This window comes from Cetorhinus maximus, chromosome 2, assembly GCF_964194155.1.
Source record: "Cetorhinus maximus chromosome 2, sCetMax3.hap1.1, whole genome shotgun sequence".
Taxonomy (NCBI): domain Eukaryota; kingdom Metazoa; phylum Chordata; class Chondrichthyes; order Lamniformes; family Cetorhinidae; genus Cetorhinus; species Cetorhinus maximus.
In genome coordinates, this window is record NC_135880.1 from 88,999,098 (window position 1) to 89,020,415 (window position 21,318).

The 21,318-nt window shown below is 42.6% G+C and overlaps 1 protein-coding gene across 1 annotated transcript in view; it reads left to right on the forward strand.

The window, feature by feature from the left end:
• prdm6 (PR domain containing 6) overlaps positions 1 to 21,318 on the forward strand; it is a 303,646-nt gene that overhangs the window by 180,104 nt on the left and 102,224 nt on the right. The window contains exon 4 of the mRNA XM_078566831.1: positions 13,996 to 14,123. Coding sequence (XP_078422957.1) covers positions 13,996 to 14,123 — 128 coding nt within the window. The remainder of the gene's footprint in view (positions 1 to 13,995; positions 14,124 to 21,318) is intronic.

The following is a 21,318-nucleotide window of genomic DNA, read 5'->3' on the forward strand; positions in this document are numbered from 1 at the left end:
GTCAAACCACTACGAAGTCTATAAGGAAGAAAACCGGATGGACCGCTCGGCGTCGACTTGGCAGAAACAACAAACCCAGCCCTATCGCCCATGTAAAGGCCTCCTTACTAACATTCGGGGATCTTGTGCCAAAATTGGGAGCATGACATAGTCATACTCACCAAATCATACCGTACAGATAATGTCCCAGATACCACTATCACCAGCCCTGGCTATGTCCTGCTCCACCGGCAGGATAGACCTAGCACAGGCACAAATAGAGGTTAATGGGTATAATCTTATCACCATTATGGAGGTGTGGTTACAAGGAGATCAAAGCTGTCAACTAAATATTTAGGGGTATGTGACTTTTTCGAAAGGACAGGCAGGAAGGAAAGGGTAGTAGGGTAGCTTTGTTAGTATGAGATAGAATAAGTACAATAGCAAGAAATGATCTTGGATCAGAAGAAGTAGAATCCACATGGGTGGAGGTAAGAAATAACAAGAGGAAGAAGACACTGGTGGGAGTAGTCTATAGGCCCCCTGACAGTAGCTATACTGTAGGACAGAGAATAAATCAGGAGAAAATGAGGGCATGTAAAAAAGGCAGTACATTCTTCATGTAGATTCGGAAAATCAAATTGGCAAAGGTAGACATGATCAAGAATTCATAGAGTGTATTCGGGAGTTTCTTAGAACAATATGTTGTGAATCCAACCAGGGATCAGGCTATTTTGGATCTGGTAATGTGTAATGAGGCAGGTTTAATAAATTAGAGTGAAGGATCCCCTCGGAAATAGTGACCATAATATGGTAGAATTCAGCATTCAGTTTGAGAGGGAGAAACTTGGGTCGGAAACAACTGTGCTAAACTTAAATAAGGGTAATTACAAAGGAATGATGGCCGAGTTGGCTGGAGTGGACGGGAAAAGCTGTTTAGCAGAAAAGATGGTTGATAAACAATGACAGACGTTTAAGAAAATAGTTCACGACTCTCAACAAAGATATATCCCAGTGCGGATGAAGGGTTCAAGGAAGGGGATAAACCAATCATGGTTAACCAAGGAAGTTAACTAAGGACAGTATCAAATTGAAAGAAAAAACATACCATGTGGCAAAGATTAGTGGTAAGCCAGAGGATTGAGAAAGATTTAAAAACCAACAAAAGATGACCAAAAAATAATAGAGGGAGAAAATAAACTTTGAGGGTAAACTAGCAAGTAATACAAAAATGGACAGCAAGAAATTCTTTAAATATATAAAAAGGAAGAGAGAGGCCAAAGTGAACATAGGCTCCTTAGAGAATGAGGCTGGGGAAATAATAATGGGGAACCAGGAAATGACAGATGAGTTGAATAAATACTTTGCTTCAGTCTTCATGGTAGAAGATACTAATAGCATTCCAAAAATACGAAATAATCAAGGGGCAAAAGTGGGGGAGTAATTATCGCTAGAGAAAAAGTACTAGGGAAACTAATGGGGCTAAAGGGTGATAAGTCCCCTGGACCTGTTGGGTTGCATCCTAAGATATTAAAGGAATTAGCTGCAGAGATAGTGGATGCACCGGTAGTAATCTTCCAAGAATCCTTAGGATCTGGAAAAATCCCAGAGGATTGGAGAACGACCAATGTAACACCCTTGTTCAAAAAGGGAGGGAACAAAAAGCAGGTAACTATAGGCCAGTTAGCTCAATATCTGTCATTGGGAAAATGTTGGAGTCTATTATAAAGGATGTAATAGCAGAGCATTTAGAAACACATAATCTAATCAAGCAGAGTCAGCATGGCCTCATGAAGGGGAAATCATGCCTAACAAATTTATTTGAATTCTTTTAGGAGGTAACAAGCAGGATAGATAAAGGGGAACCAGCAGATGTAATATATTTGGATTTCCAAAAGACGTTTGATAAGTTACCGCACAAAAGGCCACTTAATGAAATAAAAGCTCATGGTGTTGGGGGTTGTATACTAGCACGGATAGAGGATTGGCTACCAATAGAACACAGAGAGTTGGGATAAGGGGGGGCATTTTCAGAATGGCAACCTGTAACTAATGGAGTGCCACAGGCATCAGTGCTGGGGCCTCAATTATTTCCAAATATATTAATGACTTAGATGAGGGAAGTGAATATACTATCGCCAAGTTTGCGGATGACATAATAATAGGTGGGAAGGCAAATGGTGAGGATGGCACAAGGAGTCTACAGAGGGATATAGATAGTTAAGTGAATGGGCAAAAATTTGGCAGATGGAATATAATGTGGCAAAGTGTGAGGTTATGCATTTTGGCAGGAAGAATAGGAGAGCTGAATATTATTTAAATGGAGAAAGACTGCCAAAGGCTGCAGCATAGAGGAATTTGGGAGTCCTTGCGCATGAATCCGAAAAAGCTAACATACAAGTTCAGCAAGTAATAGTCAAGGCAAATAGAATTTTGGCCTTTATTTCAAAGGGAATAGAGTATAAAAATAAGGAAATCTTGCTAAAACTAGACAAGGCACTAGTTAGACCACACCTAGAATACTGTGAACAGTTTTGTCCCTTTACCTAAGGAAAAATATACTGGTATTGGAGGCAGTTCAGAGAAGGTTCAATAGGCCAATAAGACTATTCAAAAGGATAAGTAAGCCTGCCTCACAGCAAGCCCCAATATGATGCTAATGTCATCATCAAGTGTATGATTCCAAGATCAGCTCCGATAGTATTCAGAGGGTATGCAGGGATTTTCTTATGAGGAGAGATTGAGTAGGTTGCGCCTGTACTCATTGGAGTTTAGAGGAATAAAAGGTGATCTTATTGAAACAAACAAGATTCTTAGGGGGCTTGACAGAGTAGATGCTGAGAGGTTGTTTCCCCTTGTGGGAGAGTCTAGGACCAGAGGGCATAATCTCAGAGTAAGGGGGCGCCCATTTAAAACAGAGTTGAGGAGGAATTTCTTCTCTCAGAGGGTAGTCAATCTGTGGAATTCTTCACTGCAGAGGGCTGTAGAGGCTGGGTCACTAAGTATATTCAAGGCTGAGATAAACAGATTTTTAATCAGTAAGGGAATCAAGGATTATGGGGAAAAGGCAGGAAAGTGGAGTTGAGGATTATCAGGTTAGCCATGATCTCATTGAACGATGGAGCAGACTCGGTGGGCCGAATGGCCTACCTCTGCTCCTACGTCTTATGGTCTTATAGGTGGTGGCACAGTGGTATACAGTCGAGAGGGTGTTGCCCTCATTGACTCCGGACCACATGGTATCTCATGGCATCGGGTCAAACATGGGCAAGGAAACTTCCTGCTGATTACCACGTACCCTCCTCCCTCAGCTGATGAATCAGTGCTCCTCCATGTTGAACACCACTTGGAGGAAGCACTGAGGGTGGCATCAGCACAGATTGTACTCTGAGTGGGGACTTCAATGTCCATCATCAAGAATGGCTCGGTAGCACCAATGCTGCCTGGCTGGCCGAGAGCTAAAGGACATAGCTGTTAGACTGCGTCTGCGGCAGGTGGTGAGGGAACCAACAAGACGGAAAAACATACTTGACCTCGTCCTCACCAATCTGCCTGCCGTAGATGCATTTGTCCATGACAGCATTATTAGGATTGACCACCACACAGTCCTTGTGGAGACAAAGTCCCATCTTCACATTGAGGAAACCCTCTATCATGTTGTGTGGCAGTACCACTGTGCTAAATGGTATAGATTTCAAACAGATCTAGCAACTCAAGCCTGGGCATCCATGAGGAGCTGTGGGCCATCAGCAGCAGCAGAATTGTACTCAACCACAATCTGTAACCTTATGGCTTGGCATATCCCCCACTCTACCATTACCACCAAGCCAGGTTTGATGAAGAGCGCAGGAGGGCATGTCAGGAGCAGCACCAGGCATACAGAAAATGAGGTGTCAACCTGGTGAAGCTATAACACAGGGCTACTTGCAAGCCAAGCAGCATAAGCAGCAAGTGATAGGCAGAGCTAAGTGATTCCACAACTAATAGATCAGATCTAAGCTCTGCAGCCCTGCCACATCCAGTCGTGAATGGTGGTGGACGATTAAACAACTCACTGGAGGAGGAGGCTCCACAAATATCCCCATCTTCAATGATGGAGGAACCCAGCACATCAGTGCAAAAGATAAGGCTGAAGCATTTGCTACAATCTTCAGCCAGAAGTGCCGAGTGGAGGATCCATCTTGGCCTCCTCCGGAGGTCCCCAGCATCACAGATGCCAGTCTTCAGTCAATCTGATTCATTCCACCTGATATCAAGAAAGGGCTGAAGGCACTGGATACTGCAAAGACTATGGGCCCTGACAGTATACCAGCAATACTACTGAAGACTTGTGCTCCAGGACTTGCCGTGCCCCTAGCTAAGCTGTTCCAGTACAGCTACAACACTAGCATCTACCCGGCAATGTGGAAAATTGCCCAGGTATGTCCTGTACACAAAAAGCAGAACAAATCCAACCCGGCTAATTGCCGCCCCATCAACCTACTCTCGATCATCAGTAAAGTGATGGAAGGGGTCATCAACAGTGTTATCAAGCAGCACTTGCTTAGAAATATCCTGCTCATTGTCGCTCAGTTTACGTTCCACCAGGATCACTCGGTCCTGACCTCATTACAGCCTTGGTTCAAAAGAGCTGAACTCCCGAGGCGAGGTGAGAGTGACTGCCCTTGACATCAAGGCAGCATTTGACTGAGTGTGGCATCAAGGAGCCCTGGCAAAACTGGAGTCATTGGGAATCAGCAGGAAAACTCTCCGCTGGTTGGAGTCATACCGAGTACAAAGGAAGATGGTTGGAGGTCAATCATCTCAGTTCCAGGACATCACTGCAGGAATTCCTCAGGGTGGTGTCCTCAGCCCAGCCATCTTCAGCAGCTTCATCAATGACCTTCCCTCATAAAGTCAGAAGTGGGGACGTTCACTGATGACTGCACAATGTTCAGCACCACTTGTGATTCCTCAGGTACTGCAGCAGTCCATATCCAAATGCAACAAGACCTGGACAATATCCAGGCTTAGACTGACAAGTGGCAAGTAACATTCGTGCCACATAAGTGCCAGGCAGTCCAGAGAATCTAACCATCACCCCTTGACATTCAATGGCATTCCCTTCGCTGAATCCCCCGCTATCAACATCCTGGGGGTTACCATTGACCAGAAACTGAACTGGACTATCCCTATAAATACTGTGGCTACTAGAGCAGGTCAGAGTGTAGGAATCCTGCTGTGAGTATCTTGCCACCTGACTCCTCAAAGCGTGTCCACTATCTACATGTCACAAGTCAGGAGTGTGATGGAATACTCTTCACTTGCCTTGATGAGTGCAGCTCCAACAACAATCAAGAAGCTTGACACCATTCAGGATAAAGCAGCCCGCTTGATTGGCACCCCATTCACAAACATTCACTCTTTCCACGACCGATGCACAGTAGCAGCAGCGTATACCATCTACAAGATGCACTGCAGCAACTTACCAAGACTCCTTAGACAGCACCTTCCAAACTCATGACCACTATCAGCTAGAAGGACAAGGGCAGTGGATGCATGGGAAGACCACCACCTGGAAGTTCTCCTCCAAACCACTCACCATCCTAATTTGGAACTATATTGCAGTTCCTTCACTGTCGCTGGGTTAAAATCCTGGAACTCCTTCCCTAACAGCACTTTGGGTGTACCTACACCACATGGACTGCAGCAGTTCAAGAAGGCAGCTCACCACCACCTTCTCAAGGGCCCGTAGGAATGGGCAATAAATGCTGGCTTAGCCAGCGATGCCCACATCCTGTGAGTGAATTTTTTTTTAAAATCCAGGCTCCAGAGTGGAAGGCCAATGTCTAACCCACTGCCATTCAGTGTCTAGTATAAAGTTAAAGCAATACCCTTTGGAATTTTGGATTTTGGAATTTTTAGTGCTTTGACAATATGTACGGTCATTATTTTTCATAAATCTTTCCCTTATGTTATATGTATTGAATTAAATATGCAGCTTTCTCAGTAATCAGAAAGAAGCATTGGGTCCTGATATTTGGTTTCAACTGCAACATGTACATGACAACCCCACAGAAAAGCATACTTGGCCTTACTATTTCTCATTTTATTTGGTGATGTGTTTTTTTATCAAAACTAACATTGATTTCTTTGTTTACTTCTCCACCCTCTGTACCTCCTCATCTGAAAGACACACAGTGAATACATTACTCCTGGCAGATTTAAACATGATTAGACAGTGGGCAGACAAATCATGGATTCACTTCAGTGTTGCAAGTTCCATGTCAATAACTCTGTCAAGAAAGATGGACTATGATGTTACCTGCCTACATTACTCTATAAAGGTTATAAACATTACAGCTAAGGGTATATCAGGGATTGGTAGAATATAGTGGGTGTAGTGAACCCAGACTTTATTAATTTTTTGGTGTGAGATTTTGTGGTCATTAAAGTGGAGAGCGATATTGGTGGAGAATGTGACATTTTCCTTTTTAGGCAGACTGGGTCAGCAGCAAGTCTGGTGAAGTTTCCTACACTTTGCCTCTGGCCCACCCTCAGCTTAGCAACATCAGATACTCCCATTTGACATTTTTTCTATTTCTAACTCAAATCATCCAGTGATTTTTGAGTGGAATTGCTAATCTAAGATAAAATTAGAGGTAGTCATGGGCCCATGCCCACTGACAGCTGGATTGAGACTAGTTAAAATCATTTCACACATGACCTTTAAGCACAACATTATATTTGTCTACGCTGTAATTGAGCCCTGAGATGTAAATAATACCAATCCCAGTCAACCATATTGTCCATAATTCGCTTTCAAGTAAATCATGACCTTAAAAAGACTGTATGCTCCCAATTTGTACATAGATGAGTTTGACTGGATCATTGATGTCCTAAATTTCTGACATCTAGTCATTTGATACTTGTTCTGGTATTATTTTTGCACTAATTGGTGCGGTTGGGGGGAATTATGTTATTTTTGTAATTGGAACACCTATTCCCCCCAAGGTGTTGCATTTTATCTTTTAAAATATGTTTATACATTTTTTGATGAAATAAGTGTCAAAAGTATATAAAATTTTGAAATTAGAAATGAGAGAGAGGCCATTCAGTCCATCTAGATCGGTACCTTCTAAGCATACCTATGATATTTTGTATTGCAGCATCAAACTGCGTCTTTTCCCACTACCTACTTGGAAGACGATTCAAGATATTGATCAATCTTAGCATAAAGAAATACTTCCTCACATCAGTTCTGAAATGGCCTTTTGCCAGTTTGTCCGCCTATTCCACTGTTGTGATTTAACTTGAAGTAGTGCTCAGGATTAATCTTTTCTATTCTACTTATTACCTTAGACCACTGTAAGGCCACCTTTCATTCATTTGTTTTCAAGGCTGAAAGCTCAAACTTTTTCTGTAACTCAGCCCTGTCACCAAGATCTTTTATGATGTATAAAGTGGTATTGATTTTTGTTGATTTTTGTTCAGATATATCCTGTAAGCAAGAGAGTGTGCATGTGAGAGGAAATGGGGCAGCAAAGATAGCAACTAAATATAAGGTCAGGGAAATACTGGCGAGCCTCCACTTCCTGTTTTGTCAATAAATACCAATTTTTTTAAACGTCATTTGGCAGTCTAATTTTCAGAGCTTCTGAATTATTTCTGATGCTAATTTAACTCCTAGGAATTCCCTATGTTTTTCTGATTTAATCGAATAACCTCACTGAATATGACAATAGGGGCATACGCAAATCCTGTTGAAATATTCTTGGAGATTATTATCACAAGAAGATGAACTTTAACAGTCCAAATTACTTCTGAGAAATATGCTACATGAAATGCACTTGATACTTCTAATAGTTTTGAATGGGAAATACCTTTTTGTTAATTTAACAGGTTGATGGCACATCATATTGGAGCTTCATATTATTCTTCTAATGAAACAGTCAGTTCTTTCTCCTTAAATGCAAAATTGTAGGACAAACTATGACAGTATTGCTGTTAAAAGAGAAAATCAGTGGCAGTAACACAAGATGCAAAATCCAGCAGAAAAATTTGAATGGGCCAACTCAATAACATAGGGGAGAATTTTTAGCTCAGTGGACGGGCACGCACTCGACCTGACTGAGCATAAAATGATGCGTGATGACGTCGGGCAAGCGTCCCGACATCATCGCGCACTTGCGTGATATTTCGGTTGGCAGGTATGCCTGCCGACTATTAAAAGGCCTATTAAGACCATTAAAGTCATAATTGAAAGAAATTTTTCACTGCTCGTCCAACCTTATGGTTGGCAGGCAGACATAAAGGTCAAGCAGGCTTTGCATTTTTTAGAAAACCTCATCCACGGACGGGATGAGATTTCCAACAGCAAATAAAAATAAAATTTTAAAAGTTAAATTTCGTTTATAACATGCCCCTGCTCGTGACAGAGTCACATGAGGGGACATGATTCATAAAATTTTTTAAATCTTTATTTTTTGATGTTTTAAACTGTTCATCTCCTGGAGGCAGCTCTGTGCCTCAGGCGGTTTTTCCAGTGCGCACTCATGTGCATGGAAAATGGGCTCACCCTCCTCCCCCACCCCCAAAACAGGCAGCGCTGAGCGCTGCAGCATGTGTTTCACACTGGGCAGGCCTTAATTGGCCCGCCCAGTGTGAAATTGTGGGACGGCCCCGATCGCAACTGCCTCCGCTGAGCCTGCCTGACCAGGGAAAAATCCTCCCCATAAAGGAAGGGAGCCTATAAAAGAGGGTTAGAAATGTGTTATACAATGTAGATTATAAAGATTATGGCCAGGATTTTCTGTGCCTGCCGGTGTTGGGTGTGTTCAGTGGCATGAGCAAACAATATGGCACAATCGGTTTCATGACGGCGTGAAACAAGTTCACGATCATCTGCTCAGCCTGCCAATGGCGGGCCACGTTCTCCACCATCAGACATTGGGAACCTCATTGTAATACAGCAGCATATCATTATTAGGCCAGCCCACTGGAATCGTTCCCCCACCACCTGGATCGTCCACCCACATCAGGGGGAAAGCACACTGGTGTAGAACACGTCTTGACAAGTGTGACGTGCAGAAGTCGGGACTTACCCATCAGGGCCTTGTCACATTGCGGACATCCGAGGAGCAGAAGATGTTGGAGCCCAACACCAATGCCACACTGGAGGAATGTCCATGGATGCTGGATTGATTCTCATGGACATGGCTCTGCTGCGAAGAAGCGTGCGGAATTTGCATAGTCACCATTGATGCTTACAACGGGTGATAGTCAAGGGGGTGGGAGAGGAATGTGTAGGCTTAGCTGGAAGCGGAAGAGGTGTCACGGGGGTGTGGTTGGGAAAGGGGGAATGAAGGTGTCAGACTGGGGTGAGGTTGGGAGGGGGAGGTTGGGAGGGGGGTAATGAAGGTGTCTGGATGCAGGGAGGTTGGGAGGGGGGAATGAAGGTGTTAGGATGGGGGGAGGTTAGGGGGGACTGAATGAGTTGGGGGTGGAGGTTGGGGGCAGGAGGGAGAATGGTGGGGGAGGAGGGAGTAATGGGGGAGAAGACCACAACTGGAGATCTAAGGAGGTTGGAAGATGCAAGGGAAGGAGTGCGGAAAGGGTGTCTGCGGGGGAGGAAGGGGTGCGGAGAGGAGAGGGTGTCTGGGGGGAGGAAGAAGTAAGAATGGAGGAAGGAGCCAGGAAAGGGGTAGGAGTAAGACTAGAGGAAGAAGAGAGGCTGGAGGAAGAGGTAAGGCTGGAGGAAGGAGTCGGGAGTGGGGTGGGACTAAGCAGGGGGTTGTCAGGGGTGTGAGAGGACTGGTGGGGGGAAGGGGTTGTGGGGGGGAAAGGGGTTCTGGTGGGGGGAGGTGTTCCGAGGGGGAAGGGGTGTGGAGGAGGGAAAGGGTGCTGAGGGGGGAAGGGGTACAGACTGGGGAAGGGGTTCCAGCAGGGGAAGGGATGCAGACGGGGGAAGGGGTGCAGAGGGGGGAACGGGGTGGAGGGGGGAAGGGGTGCTGAAGGGGGATGTGCATTTGAACTTGCACAGCAGGGGTTGTCTGCCCCCTGGGGAGTGAATTAAGGGTGGGTGTGGTATGGAGGAAGGTGAGAATGTCTGAGGGCAGAGTGAGGCGTTAAGCTGGGAGGGTGAGGGTTCGATGGTAGTGATAGAAGGGAGCGCGAGGGTGGTGGGTGGAGACCCGGAGGCAGACACAGACCCTAAGGGTGGGAAGGAGGAGGTAGGGGAGGTGAATGTGGATGGGGGTGGGATTTTCAGGAAGGAAAGGAACGTGCACATTCGTCTTGTCATCCCCGAAGGAAAAGAGTTGTGGCTGGTAGGTAACAAAGGGGAGGTGGAAGGTGATGCCAGGGGGGTCAACAGTGATGGGGGAGAGGAAATGGGTGACTGGGGGAGGGTAAAGACAGAGGTGGCGGAAGTGAAATCAAATTAGCAGCATGCTGTCCAAATTGAAAGTGGAACAAGTCATGGCGAGATCAGCTGCTGCATGGGAATGTGGTCAGTGGGTAGGCGGAGATGCAGGTTAGCTGGGATGGACACCTGAAAGCGAACCCCAGAAGGCAGCATTCAAAATGCTCAGGACATTGAAATGAGTGTGAAACACGAAGTGTGAGAGTGCTTACACGAGGCTCCAAAAGGCCCTGCCACGCACACACTTTTCCCTTCAGAATCATTCGTGGGCCGGCTGCTCCTTCTGCAGCAACGGGTGTTCCGCGCTGCTTATTTCCACCTCTTCACTGGAGGAGGAGTCCCCCTGGCTGCAGATGAGGATGTGGATGGAGCCGAGGGACTGGTTGGCTGAGAGTGTCAGTCGCTTGGCAGAGCTCCCTGTGAACCAAGTAGAAATAAGTATGCATGGCAGCAGATTCAAAAACAGGAGAGAGAGCACTCACCGTTGCGTTGAGGGAGGGATCATGTGATTCAGGATCCTCAGGTGGGTGTTCACCGTTGCCACAGACAGGGTTCACATCCTTACCAGTCAGCACGATGTCACGCTCATCAAAGTGAGTGAGGGGTCTAATGTGGGCCACTCCACCCCCAGTCTGGGGCCTCTTCCTGCTGTTGTGAGCAGGTTTCTCCTGTGTGAAAACAGATAGACAGAGTGTGAGCAGGATGCATGGCACTGCATGGAATGTTTGCGTGGTGAGCGGTGCCCTGGACAGGTATGAGGATGTGATTTTGAGAGGGTATGTGCCTGATGGAAATGTGAGGGTGTGTGTGAGAGTTAGTGGTGTTGTGGGATCCCTATAGATGTGTGATGGGTTTGTGAGCATGTGAGTTGAGAGTGACAAGAAGAGTGAGTTAACCTGGCAGAACGGATGAGACCATTCATCCTGTAGTGGCACTGGGTGGCTGTCCTCTTTTGCAGTGCTGACCACCATTTCCCAAGCCTGGTTGGTCACGCCGCTGCCCATCCTGTGTCCAGAGCAGGGTTAGAGGACATCGTGGCGGGCCTCCACTGCATCCAAAAGGTGTTCTAGTGATGCATCATTAAACCTGGGGGCTGCAGTCTTTTTGCCTTTCGTGGACATCTTCCCTGCAAGCAGCCGTGGGCTGGATGCACTGAGCTGTGCTTTAAAAAAGGCGCCCGGCATGATGAAGCAAATGAGAGCCCGCCCACCAACAAACCGCCGTGTTTCTCGGGAATGCTTAAATAATATGGCAGAATTGGGACGATGCAGCATGAAAACCCACCATTGCGGCCAGCAGGTAAAAAGTTGCTTTACCCGCCCACTACCACACTTAATGCAAATCTGGGATGATTCCGCCCTATGTCACCCCCAACCCCTTTATTGTGTTATTGTCTTGAAAGCCCATGCTTTGTTCATAATCTTGAAGCTGAACTGAATCCAAACACCATGATTTACCATAAACATGGGTCTTATTGGTCTTGGTGCCAAACATGATGAAAGACCAGTGGATTAACAACAAACTGACTTTCGTGACGTGATCCTTGTTGCCAGCGTCTTCTATTGGAACCATGCTCCTGTGACCACTCAGCTGTGAAACTCACTTTCATTTCAGGTGTAGCTTAATTTGGATTTTTTGGAATTCAGGCTGGAAAATCCTAATGTAATAAAGAGGCTTACAGGAGAAAGGTGTGCATGTGAGGAGATTGATATGTGGAATACCTCATGCTGCCTGAGGAGCAGCATTTTTGTTAACTGAGAGAATTGTATCCCTTTCACATTGCAGGCTGAATGTTAAATTTGGTGGTTTTTAAAAGGAATACTCAGTGAAAGACCTCAGTATGACTGTGGGTGATGATGGTTATTGTTAGTAATGAATCACAATTTCTGCTGCTATAATGAAACAAGCCATTTGTAGCTGAGTGATTGAGATTCTGTCCTTCTCTGAGGGAATTTTCTTGTGCAACATACAGATCATGAAAGCAGCAGCCTCACTCTACCTCTCTCATCCTGCAGCCCACTGAAAAAAACAGAGCATTGAGGGTTTAGAGATTGGTGCTCCAGAAAAGAATGGACAAAAAAGGAAGATCGTGTTATGGTGTTAAATGATATGGAAAAGGTTTATTATAGAATATTACTTTAATTTAAACTGTGCAAGTAGGATAAGGGGGCATAGGTTGAAACTAGTAAAAGGTCACTTTACATCTGATATCAGGAAGTTCTTCATGCAGTGATTGATCAACACTTGTGCTGAACTTTCCAATAAAGTGGTGGAGGCAAAAAAAAAACTCTGGATGCATTTTAAAACAAGCAGTCAGATTCTGCAATGACAGAACTAAAGGGTGCTTCAGGATGGATGATATATGATGAATAATCCACCACATGCATTGTATTTTGTGATTGTGCTCTTATCCCTTAGAGCAGCCTTACTTCAGGTAGCCTCAATACTATTTTTAAATCAAAACAGAGATTCTATCTTTGAATTCAAACAATTCAGGACATAGCAAGGAGGTAAATCAAAAAAAAAGGATATAAACATGTGTTCAAGGCTGTTGCAGGCATGATGCCCTCTTGAAAGACCTTGTAACACATTACCAAGGAGCTTAATTTTGAGTTAACTGGTTAATTGATTCTTTTAAGTGACGTAATGATAGCATTAACATGGTACAGAAAGGAATTTTCTGCAAACACTCCATCCAGTACCCTACTAAAGGAAATTTAATCTCCAATGGTTGTTTCATTCTATAAAGATAACAAAAGAATGTAAATTCCTGAAGGCTGGTCCATGATACTTTCCAACATGTTTCTCATTATTTAAAGTGTCTCAGTTATTTATAAGAAAGAATCGCTTTCACATTTTTAACGTTTCCATTAAATTTGGTGTAAACAATCGATTGCTAAATCATTTCACTGTATTTTGTAGTTAATGTGACACTGCTGTAAATTATTATTTTATATATCTTCTACAACCCAACGATATTTGAGTCTGCCAGCTACATAAAAACTGCATGGCATTCTCAGTAAAATAGTTACATTAAATGATTTTAGTAATCTGAATCACCTTTACCACAGTAATCTATTTAGATTATTTTCAAGCAATAAGCAGTAACATTGTTGTTTATTTGAAACTTGCCCTTTAGACAATTCACAGAGTTAGAGTTTTTTTTAAAAATCACAAAATGCTCCTAGGGCAATATTTTGCTAATTCATATGTAACCATTTTAACAAGTATCAGATAGCAGCTCACATGGACCAAAAATCCATATATTTTCAATTGGTCTTGCATCTACTCTCTTACACCCAAAAGAAAACATAGCTCAAAAGATAGTCCTTTGTTTGGAATTCAATGTCATTATTTCAGCAAATTGATAACAGTAGAATAATGAAATCTGCTATAAAGGTCAGGTTAAAATCAACAAGAATGTCGTTCCACATTTTAGTATCATTAGTCTTTTTTAATTGTTTATGAGATCCATGAAAATGTCACAAGTCAGTGACAAATCTCATGGCCGTAAATTTCTAGGTCTGACATTGAACAGAGATACAACCAGAGACAGCAAAACAGTGATCACTGATGATCCAATCAACTGTTTGACCTTTTGACCTCTTTCTCAGATATATGATCAGGAAGGATCACTACAACACTTCATTGATGGCAGTGACCCCAGCAAGTCAAACTGGATGAGATATATCCGATGTGCAAGACATTGTGGGGAACAGAACATGACAGTTGTTCAGTACAGGTAGGAGATACTTAAATTTTTTGACCTATCATTATGATGATTAGTCCAACTTTTAGTTTGACTGCAGAAGTAAAATAAAATCAGGCAACAATGTATATCAACTTCAGTGGCTTCATTAACATCCATTGCTTCATCAATGATCTTCCCTCCAACAAAGGTCAGAAGTGAGATTGTTAGCTCAGTTCGATTAACAATTCCACCAAAAATGGAGTCACATAATAAAATATTTTATTTATTCTTGGTACATGGATGACACTGGCAAGGCCACATTTATTGCCCATAGCTGATTGCCTTAAGAAGATCTTACCTACGATCCACTGCAGTCCTTGTTGTAATGGTGCTCCCATTATTGTTCCTCTTAGGGAACTCCAGGATTATGACCCAGTGACAATGAAGCAATAGAAATCTATGTTCAAGTAAGGATGATGAATGACTTGAAGTGCAAATATTTCTATGATTTTTCTGAGGTTGACAGTTATTCTCAGAGTTGGTTGAATTGATGCAGTGTTGTTTCCTGTAGACCGTACGTTGCAGCTTGACTGCACAAATGGTGTAAGAGATAGATACTTAGTAGCCCACTCTAGCCTACAGTAGAACAAGGCTTGGGCTGGCAAATTGCAGGTAATATTCATGTCACATAAATGCCATATAATGGCTATCTAAAACAAGAAAAATCCCAGCCTTCACCTCCTTACTTTTCTACATCACTGCCAACCTCAAAGCCACCCACCATCAACATCTTGGCAGCCAGCATTGACCATTAGGTTAACTGGATCAGCAATATCAACACCATGGCTTCAGGAACAGGCCAGAAGCTCTGTATTCTAAAATGATTGGATCACTTTTTAAGCCCTAAAAACCTCTCCACTATATATAAGACTCAGGACAAGTGTATGCTGAAATATTCACTGGTTACCTGCATGGATGCAACCATAACAACAATCAAAAAAACTCACTATTATGCAGAACAGAGGAATTCACTTCAGCAGTATCTGCATTTCTCAATTTCTTCCATCGCCAACAGACTTTGCTGCAGTATTTATGATTTATACAATACACTGTGGTAACTCATTGAGATCGCTTCAATAGTGTCCTCTTTCTTTGAAGCCTCTACCACTGAGAATGGCAAGAGCAGTGATCTCTTAGAAGCACCATCACCTTCAAGTTCTTCTCTAAGTCACACACCATCCCGACTTGGAAATATTCACTGTTTCTTCCTTGTTGTTGGGTCATTGTCCTTGAATTTCCTACCCAATAGCATTGTGAGTATCATCACCACAAGATTTGCACCAAATCAGGAAGGAGGCCCTTCACCACCTTCTCAGGGCAGCTTTGGATGGACAATAATGTAGCCTTGCCAGCATTACCCACATCTCAAGAAAATAATTTAAAATAATTCTGCCCGATCAGAGCTTCTGTTATGGAGTTGGTATCTATCCCTTACACCATTGCACAGGAAAGCTGCAATGCACAGTCCACAGGAAACACTGCATCAATTCAACCAATTCCAAGAATAACTTGCAGCTTCAGTAAAACCATAGAAATATTTGCACTGTAAGTCAGACATCAGCCTTACTTGAACATAGATTGCTATTCCTCCATTGTCCCTGGGTCATAATCCTGGAGCTCCCCACAATAATGGGAGCACCATCACAACAAGAACTGCAGCATATCGTAGGTAAGATCTTCTTAGGGCAACCAGCTATGGGCAATAAATGTCAGTGTCACCCATATATCAAGAATAAATGTAATACTTTATTATGTGACTTCATTATGTATGTAAACTGCGTAATGGACAGTTGTGAGACCTTTATTTTGCTATGGAAGGACAACTGTAATCATAATACAGGGGCATTAAGTGCCCTATTTTTTTTCTTTTGACCAGATGGATATCTAACACATGCTGATTGACGGAGTGCTCTATTTTAGGAAATGTTTTTCGGAAGAAACTGTAAAAGATCTTATAGCATTATTTAAATAAAAGTAAGGAGTTCTCCTAGTGTTCTGACCAAACAATTTACAGGCCATTTATCTCATTTGTTGCTGCTCCCAAATTGGCTACCGCCTTTCCCAGCATAGCAACAGTTACTATGCATCAAAAGTAATTAATTTTCTGTGAAGCATGTTACGACATTCTGAGGATGCGATAATGTGATTTATAAATGCAAGTTATTTCTTTCTTTTACTGAGGGTACATTCCTTCCCCACTGAAACATTACCCACTTGCTCATATCTAGAAAATTTAAATAGGGGTTGGAAGAGTCAAAGCTTAGGAACCTCAAGTGTTTACAGTAGTACTGCTAGAGGTTAACCAGCTATAAGTGTGCAACTTGTAAGTATAAAGCACTGTCAGGCTTTCTTTTGCTTGTTAGTTAGGAGCACTGTGCCAATTAGATCAGTGATTTGCAAGCTCATCTGAAGCTGAGTGTGAAGAAAGCTAGTTGTTAGACCTAAAGAGGTGATGACAAAATTAAATCTAAAGAAAAAGACTTATGAAAAGTACATAAACAGTAAAGGAGTGAATGACAAAAAAGCAATGGGTTTAGGAAAGTGGTAAAACGTATCATTATTAAGGCAAAGAAGAAATATGAAATGAAAATATAAAAGAATATAAAAAGAAATAGTATTGTATAGTAACTAAAAGAGAATTAAGTAGGGATAGGGCCACTAAAGCATGAACTAAATAAACTCACAGGAAATGACACTGACATAGCAGGGCTCCTGAATAGAACCTTTTCCTCTAATTTCATGGAAGGGGTGAACACAGAGCAAATAATAATAGAAGAAGATGTCAAGTGGCATATTACAGCAGTGAATATAGAAAGGAAGGAGATGTGAGATAAACTAGCTGAACTTTAGGAGAACAAAGCTTTGGGTTCAGATGGAATGAACTGTGGATACTCATGGAAACTGGGAAGAAGATAGCAGAGGGACTCATGTCCATACATAAAAATTAAATAGAGAATGAAGCAATGCCAGAGGACTAGTGGACAAAAAATATAATTATATTCTTCAAAAAGGGAGACAGAACTAATCCCTGGAATGACAGACCAGTTAACTTAATGTCAGTGGTAGGAATACTACATATTTGCTAAATGAACAGACAACAAAGCAGTTAAAGGTGGTTAAGATAAAAAATAGTATAGATTTCTAAAAGGAAGGTTATCTTTAATCAACCTGATTTAATTATTTGAACAACAGAAAGAGTAAATAAGGGCAATGCAGTGGATGTAGTATATATGGAATTTCAGAAAGTCTTTCAATAAGGGTTCCATGACTGCGTTTGAATCAGGGTCCAGGTATCAAAATTGATTGAATGATGGCTACAAAACTGAAAACAGTTGTGGGAAGTTTCCTTAGACTGGCAACAATGAGAAGCGGTATCCCACAGGGATCTGTGCTAGAACCACAGTTGTTTACCTTGTGCATGAATTATTTGGACTCAGGAATTTTAGGTTTGGTATTGAAACAGGCTTGCAGAGTTTGTGGATAGTAACAAATTCAACATAGTGACATATAAGATGGTTAATTTTAGTAGAAAGAATTAGGAAGCCATTTATTCCTTGGAGGGTAAGAAACTAAATGGGGTGAAGGGGCAGAGAGTTCTGGGAATACGGGCACATAAATTGCCAAAAGTAGCAATCTAAGATGATAAGGCCATTAAGAATACAAACAAGGTACTGGGGTTCATTCTTGGGAGGAATGAAATATATAAGCTTGCTGCATATAAATTTACATGAAATCTTGGTTATACCACATTGGTCTGCAATTCTGCTTTCCTTATGAAAAAAAATGGATATTGAAGGACCTGAGAAAGTACAGAAAAGATTTTCAATAATGTTATCAGAATTGACAGGATGCAAATATCAGGAGAAATAAAACAAGCTGCAGAGAGTAACTCACCTCCTGATTCCCCAAAGCCTGTCCACTATCTACAATGCACAAGTCAGGAGTGTGAAGGAATAGTCTCCATTTGTTTGTATGAGTGCAGCTCCAACAACATTCGAGAAGCTTGACACCATCTAGCACAAAGCAGCCTGCTTGCTTGGCACCTCATCCCCCATAACCTTAAACATTCAGTCCCTCCATCACCAACGTACAGTGGCAGCAGTATGAGCCATATACAAGAAACTCATCAGGCCTCCTTCAACAGCACCTTCCAACCCCACAACCTGTACTATCTAGAAGAACAAGGGCAGCAGACGCATGGGAACGCCACCACCTGCAAGCTCCCCCCCAAGCCACACACCATCCTGACTTGGAACTATGTCGCTGGGGCAGAAACATGGAACTCTTCCTAACAGCACTGTAGGTGTACCTACACCACATGGACTGCAGTGGTTCAAAGAAGGCAGTTCACCTTCTCAAGGGCAATTAGGGATGGACAACAAATGCCAAATACACCCACTTCCCATGAAAGAATTAAAAATACAGGGAAGGGAATGTTGTATATTGAGCAAAAAATAGAGGAATACCAGGGCAGGATGGGAAGTGATAATGGAAGTGGGAGCTGGCTCATGTGGAATATAAACATGCGCATTGACCAATAAGATTTCATGCCTTGTTTCTGTGCTGCAGATTTTAGGCCATTTCTGGCTGATAACGGTTTCATTTCTAAGCTGGTACTTGTATTCTTGCCATACTTGGCCTGCTATCCCCTACAAAAAATGCAGTGATTGACTGCTTAAATTATTTAAATATTGCCTCACTACTTCAGTGCCAATATTTCAGTGAACAGCCTGCAAGAGTTAGCACATCTTATACATGCCTGAAAAAACAATATTGGGGATTGTAGAATTTCATTACTCTAACTTCCAATACACAGGAAACATATGGACTAGAATCCTAAGCATTATATCAGATTCCCAATCAATGTATAAGATTCCCTACTCAAACCATAACCTATTTCCAATTATACCTGCATTTGTTTTTCGTGGGTGTAAATCCCAAGACTATAAAAAGCATATGCCGGTCCTGGGCCCCCTGATGGGTGATCCTAAAAAAAATTAGAAAAATGTCTTTGGCCATATTAGAAGTGACAGACTGCTGTTAGTGAGGCTGGTGCCTGTAATCCATTGCTAGAGGCACAGATACCTGCCCCAAAGTTTTTTTTCTTCATTCACGGAATGTGGGCATCACTGGCAAGACCAGTATTTATTGATGATCCCTAATCGCCCTCGAGAAGATAGTGTTGAACTGGAGTCAACTTTCCCTGTCCGCAGGCTTTGGGACAGCACAACAAAGAAATGAGGGTAAGTCCATTTCATTTCTGACTCCTTGAAAGGGCCTGCTGTGGAATTTTCAATATATAATATTTACCATATTTAACATAATGAAATATTCTAATTTAGTTAGTAAATTTGCTAATCACAGATTGCCTTTCTGTTTGCTCAGCGCTCTTGAATTGCTCCCTTCAACACAAACTTCAATAATTTTATCACTGTATGTATCAAATTAATAAGCTTATTAATCCAAGGCTCATGCCTTTGAATATTTTTTAAAATCAGACTCACATTAACTATCTTCTAGCCCTCTGGTACTTCTCAAATCTATTAATCTCCACAGCTTTCTGTCAGCATACCAATCTTGATTGAATTTCTTTTACAATTCTTGGCTGAATTCCATCTGGACCAGGTGCTTTATGAACCTTTACCTGCGTCATTTTCTAAGCAACATTTCATTGTTACCCCCAATTTTCTCTATTAAGTCAGGTACAACATAGGACTCAGATTCTGTGAACAGTGGTCAAGTGATGGCATTCACCGTTGACTCCAAAAAAAGCTGCCACAAAGATCCAACAATTTCTGTGACGTTGATTTCACCTTTCCCACCATTAATTTTATTCTAGGATCAACTGTAGGGCATCCAGGAAGAATTATGTCATCAAGAAGGCTAAACAGCCAATCACATTGAAGAATTCTAACAGATAGCAAACTAGGAAGTAGAAAGTTTGATTATCCTTTACTTATTAATCATTTTATAGACAGCAAAATAAAGATGGGAATATATACATGGGATTAAGGGAGAAGGTGAAATTTGATGAATAAACTTAAAAATAAATAATTTTTATTATTTTAAAAATCTGTGGATTTTTTTGATCATAACGGAAACAGTTGACATTCCACAAATAAAAAAATAACTTTTTTGGGCCAGAGAAATTGTTTAGCCATAATTATGACTTAATGCACTATTAAAAGCCCAGTTATGCTCATTCGACAAGACTTGTTGAAGTGTTTTTACAACAAGACTAATACAGGCTATTAGGCAATAGTAGAAGTTCACGTCAAATCAAATGATTTCTAAGATTTCCAACTTTTTTTATTTGTTTACTGAATGTGGATGCACTGACAAAGCCAGCATCAATTGCCCATGTCTATTGCACTTGAGAAGGTGGTGGTGAGGTACGTTCTTGAACTGCAGCAGTTTGTGTGGTGTAGGTACACCCACAGAGCTGTTAAAAAGGATGGCCCAGGATTTTGACCCAGCAACGATGAAGGAACAGTAATCTTTTTCCAAGTCACAATGATGTGTTACTTGGAGGGGAACATGTGGAATTTTCCACGCCCATTGGCGGCAGACGTCTTTGGTGGCATGAGTGGACAATATGGTGAGAAGGCTAAAAATCAGTTTCATGACGTTGTGAAACCAGTTTGCAATCGTCTGCTCTGCCCATCAATGGCAGACTGTGTTTCCCGCCACTGAATGTCGGGAACTTCATTGTAATACATCTGCATATCATTATAAACCCAGCTTGCCTGAATCACCCATCCATCACAATGACGTGTTTCACAACTGAACATAAGCAACGTGCACCTGGTGAGCTGCACTTTGCTCGGGACTTCGAGGTTTGCTTGTCTACATCGCTTCGGGCAGCACTCATGGCTGTCAGCGCCAGGCTTAGTTGGCCGCACCACATCACTTTTAGGGCAGTGTATGGGCAGGCCCTACTTACGAGACCAGCCGTGAGGTGGGGGTGGCTTTTCAATAGCTTCAGGGCTATGGCATGCTTGGGAAAGGGGGAGAAGTGGCCTCAGGCAAGGGAAGAGGCTGCAGGGCTAGGGTATTACTGGGGAAGGGGGGTATCCAGGGTGTGTGTGGCACATGTTGATCTGTGCAAGTGACCTCAAGAGGGTGAAGGCTGAGGAGACAGTCTCCAGATGGAGGCCAGATGGAGATGTGAGGGTGTGTGTGAGAG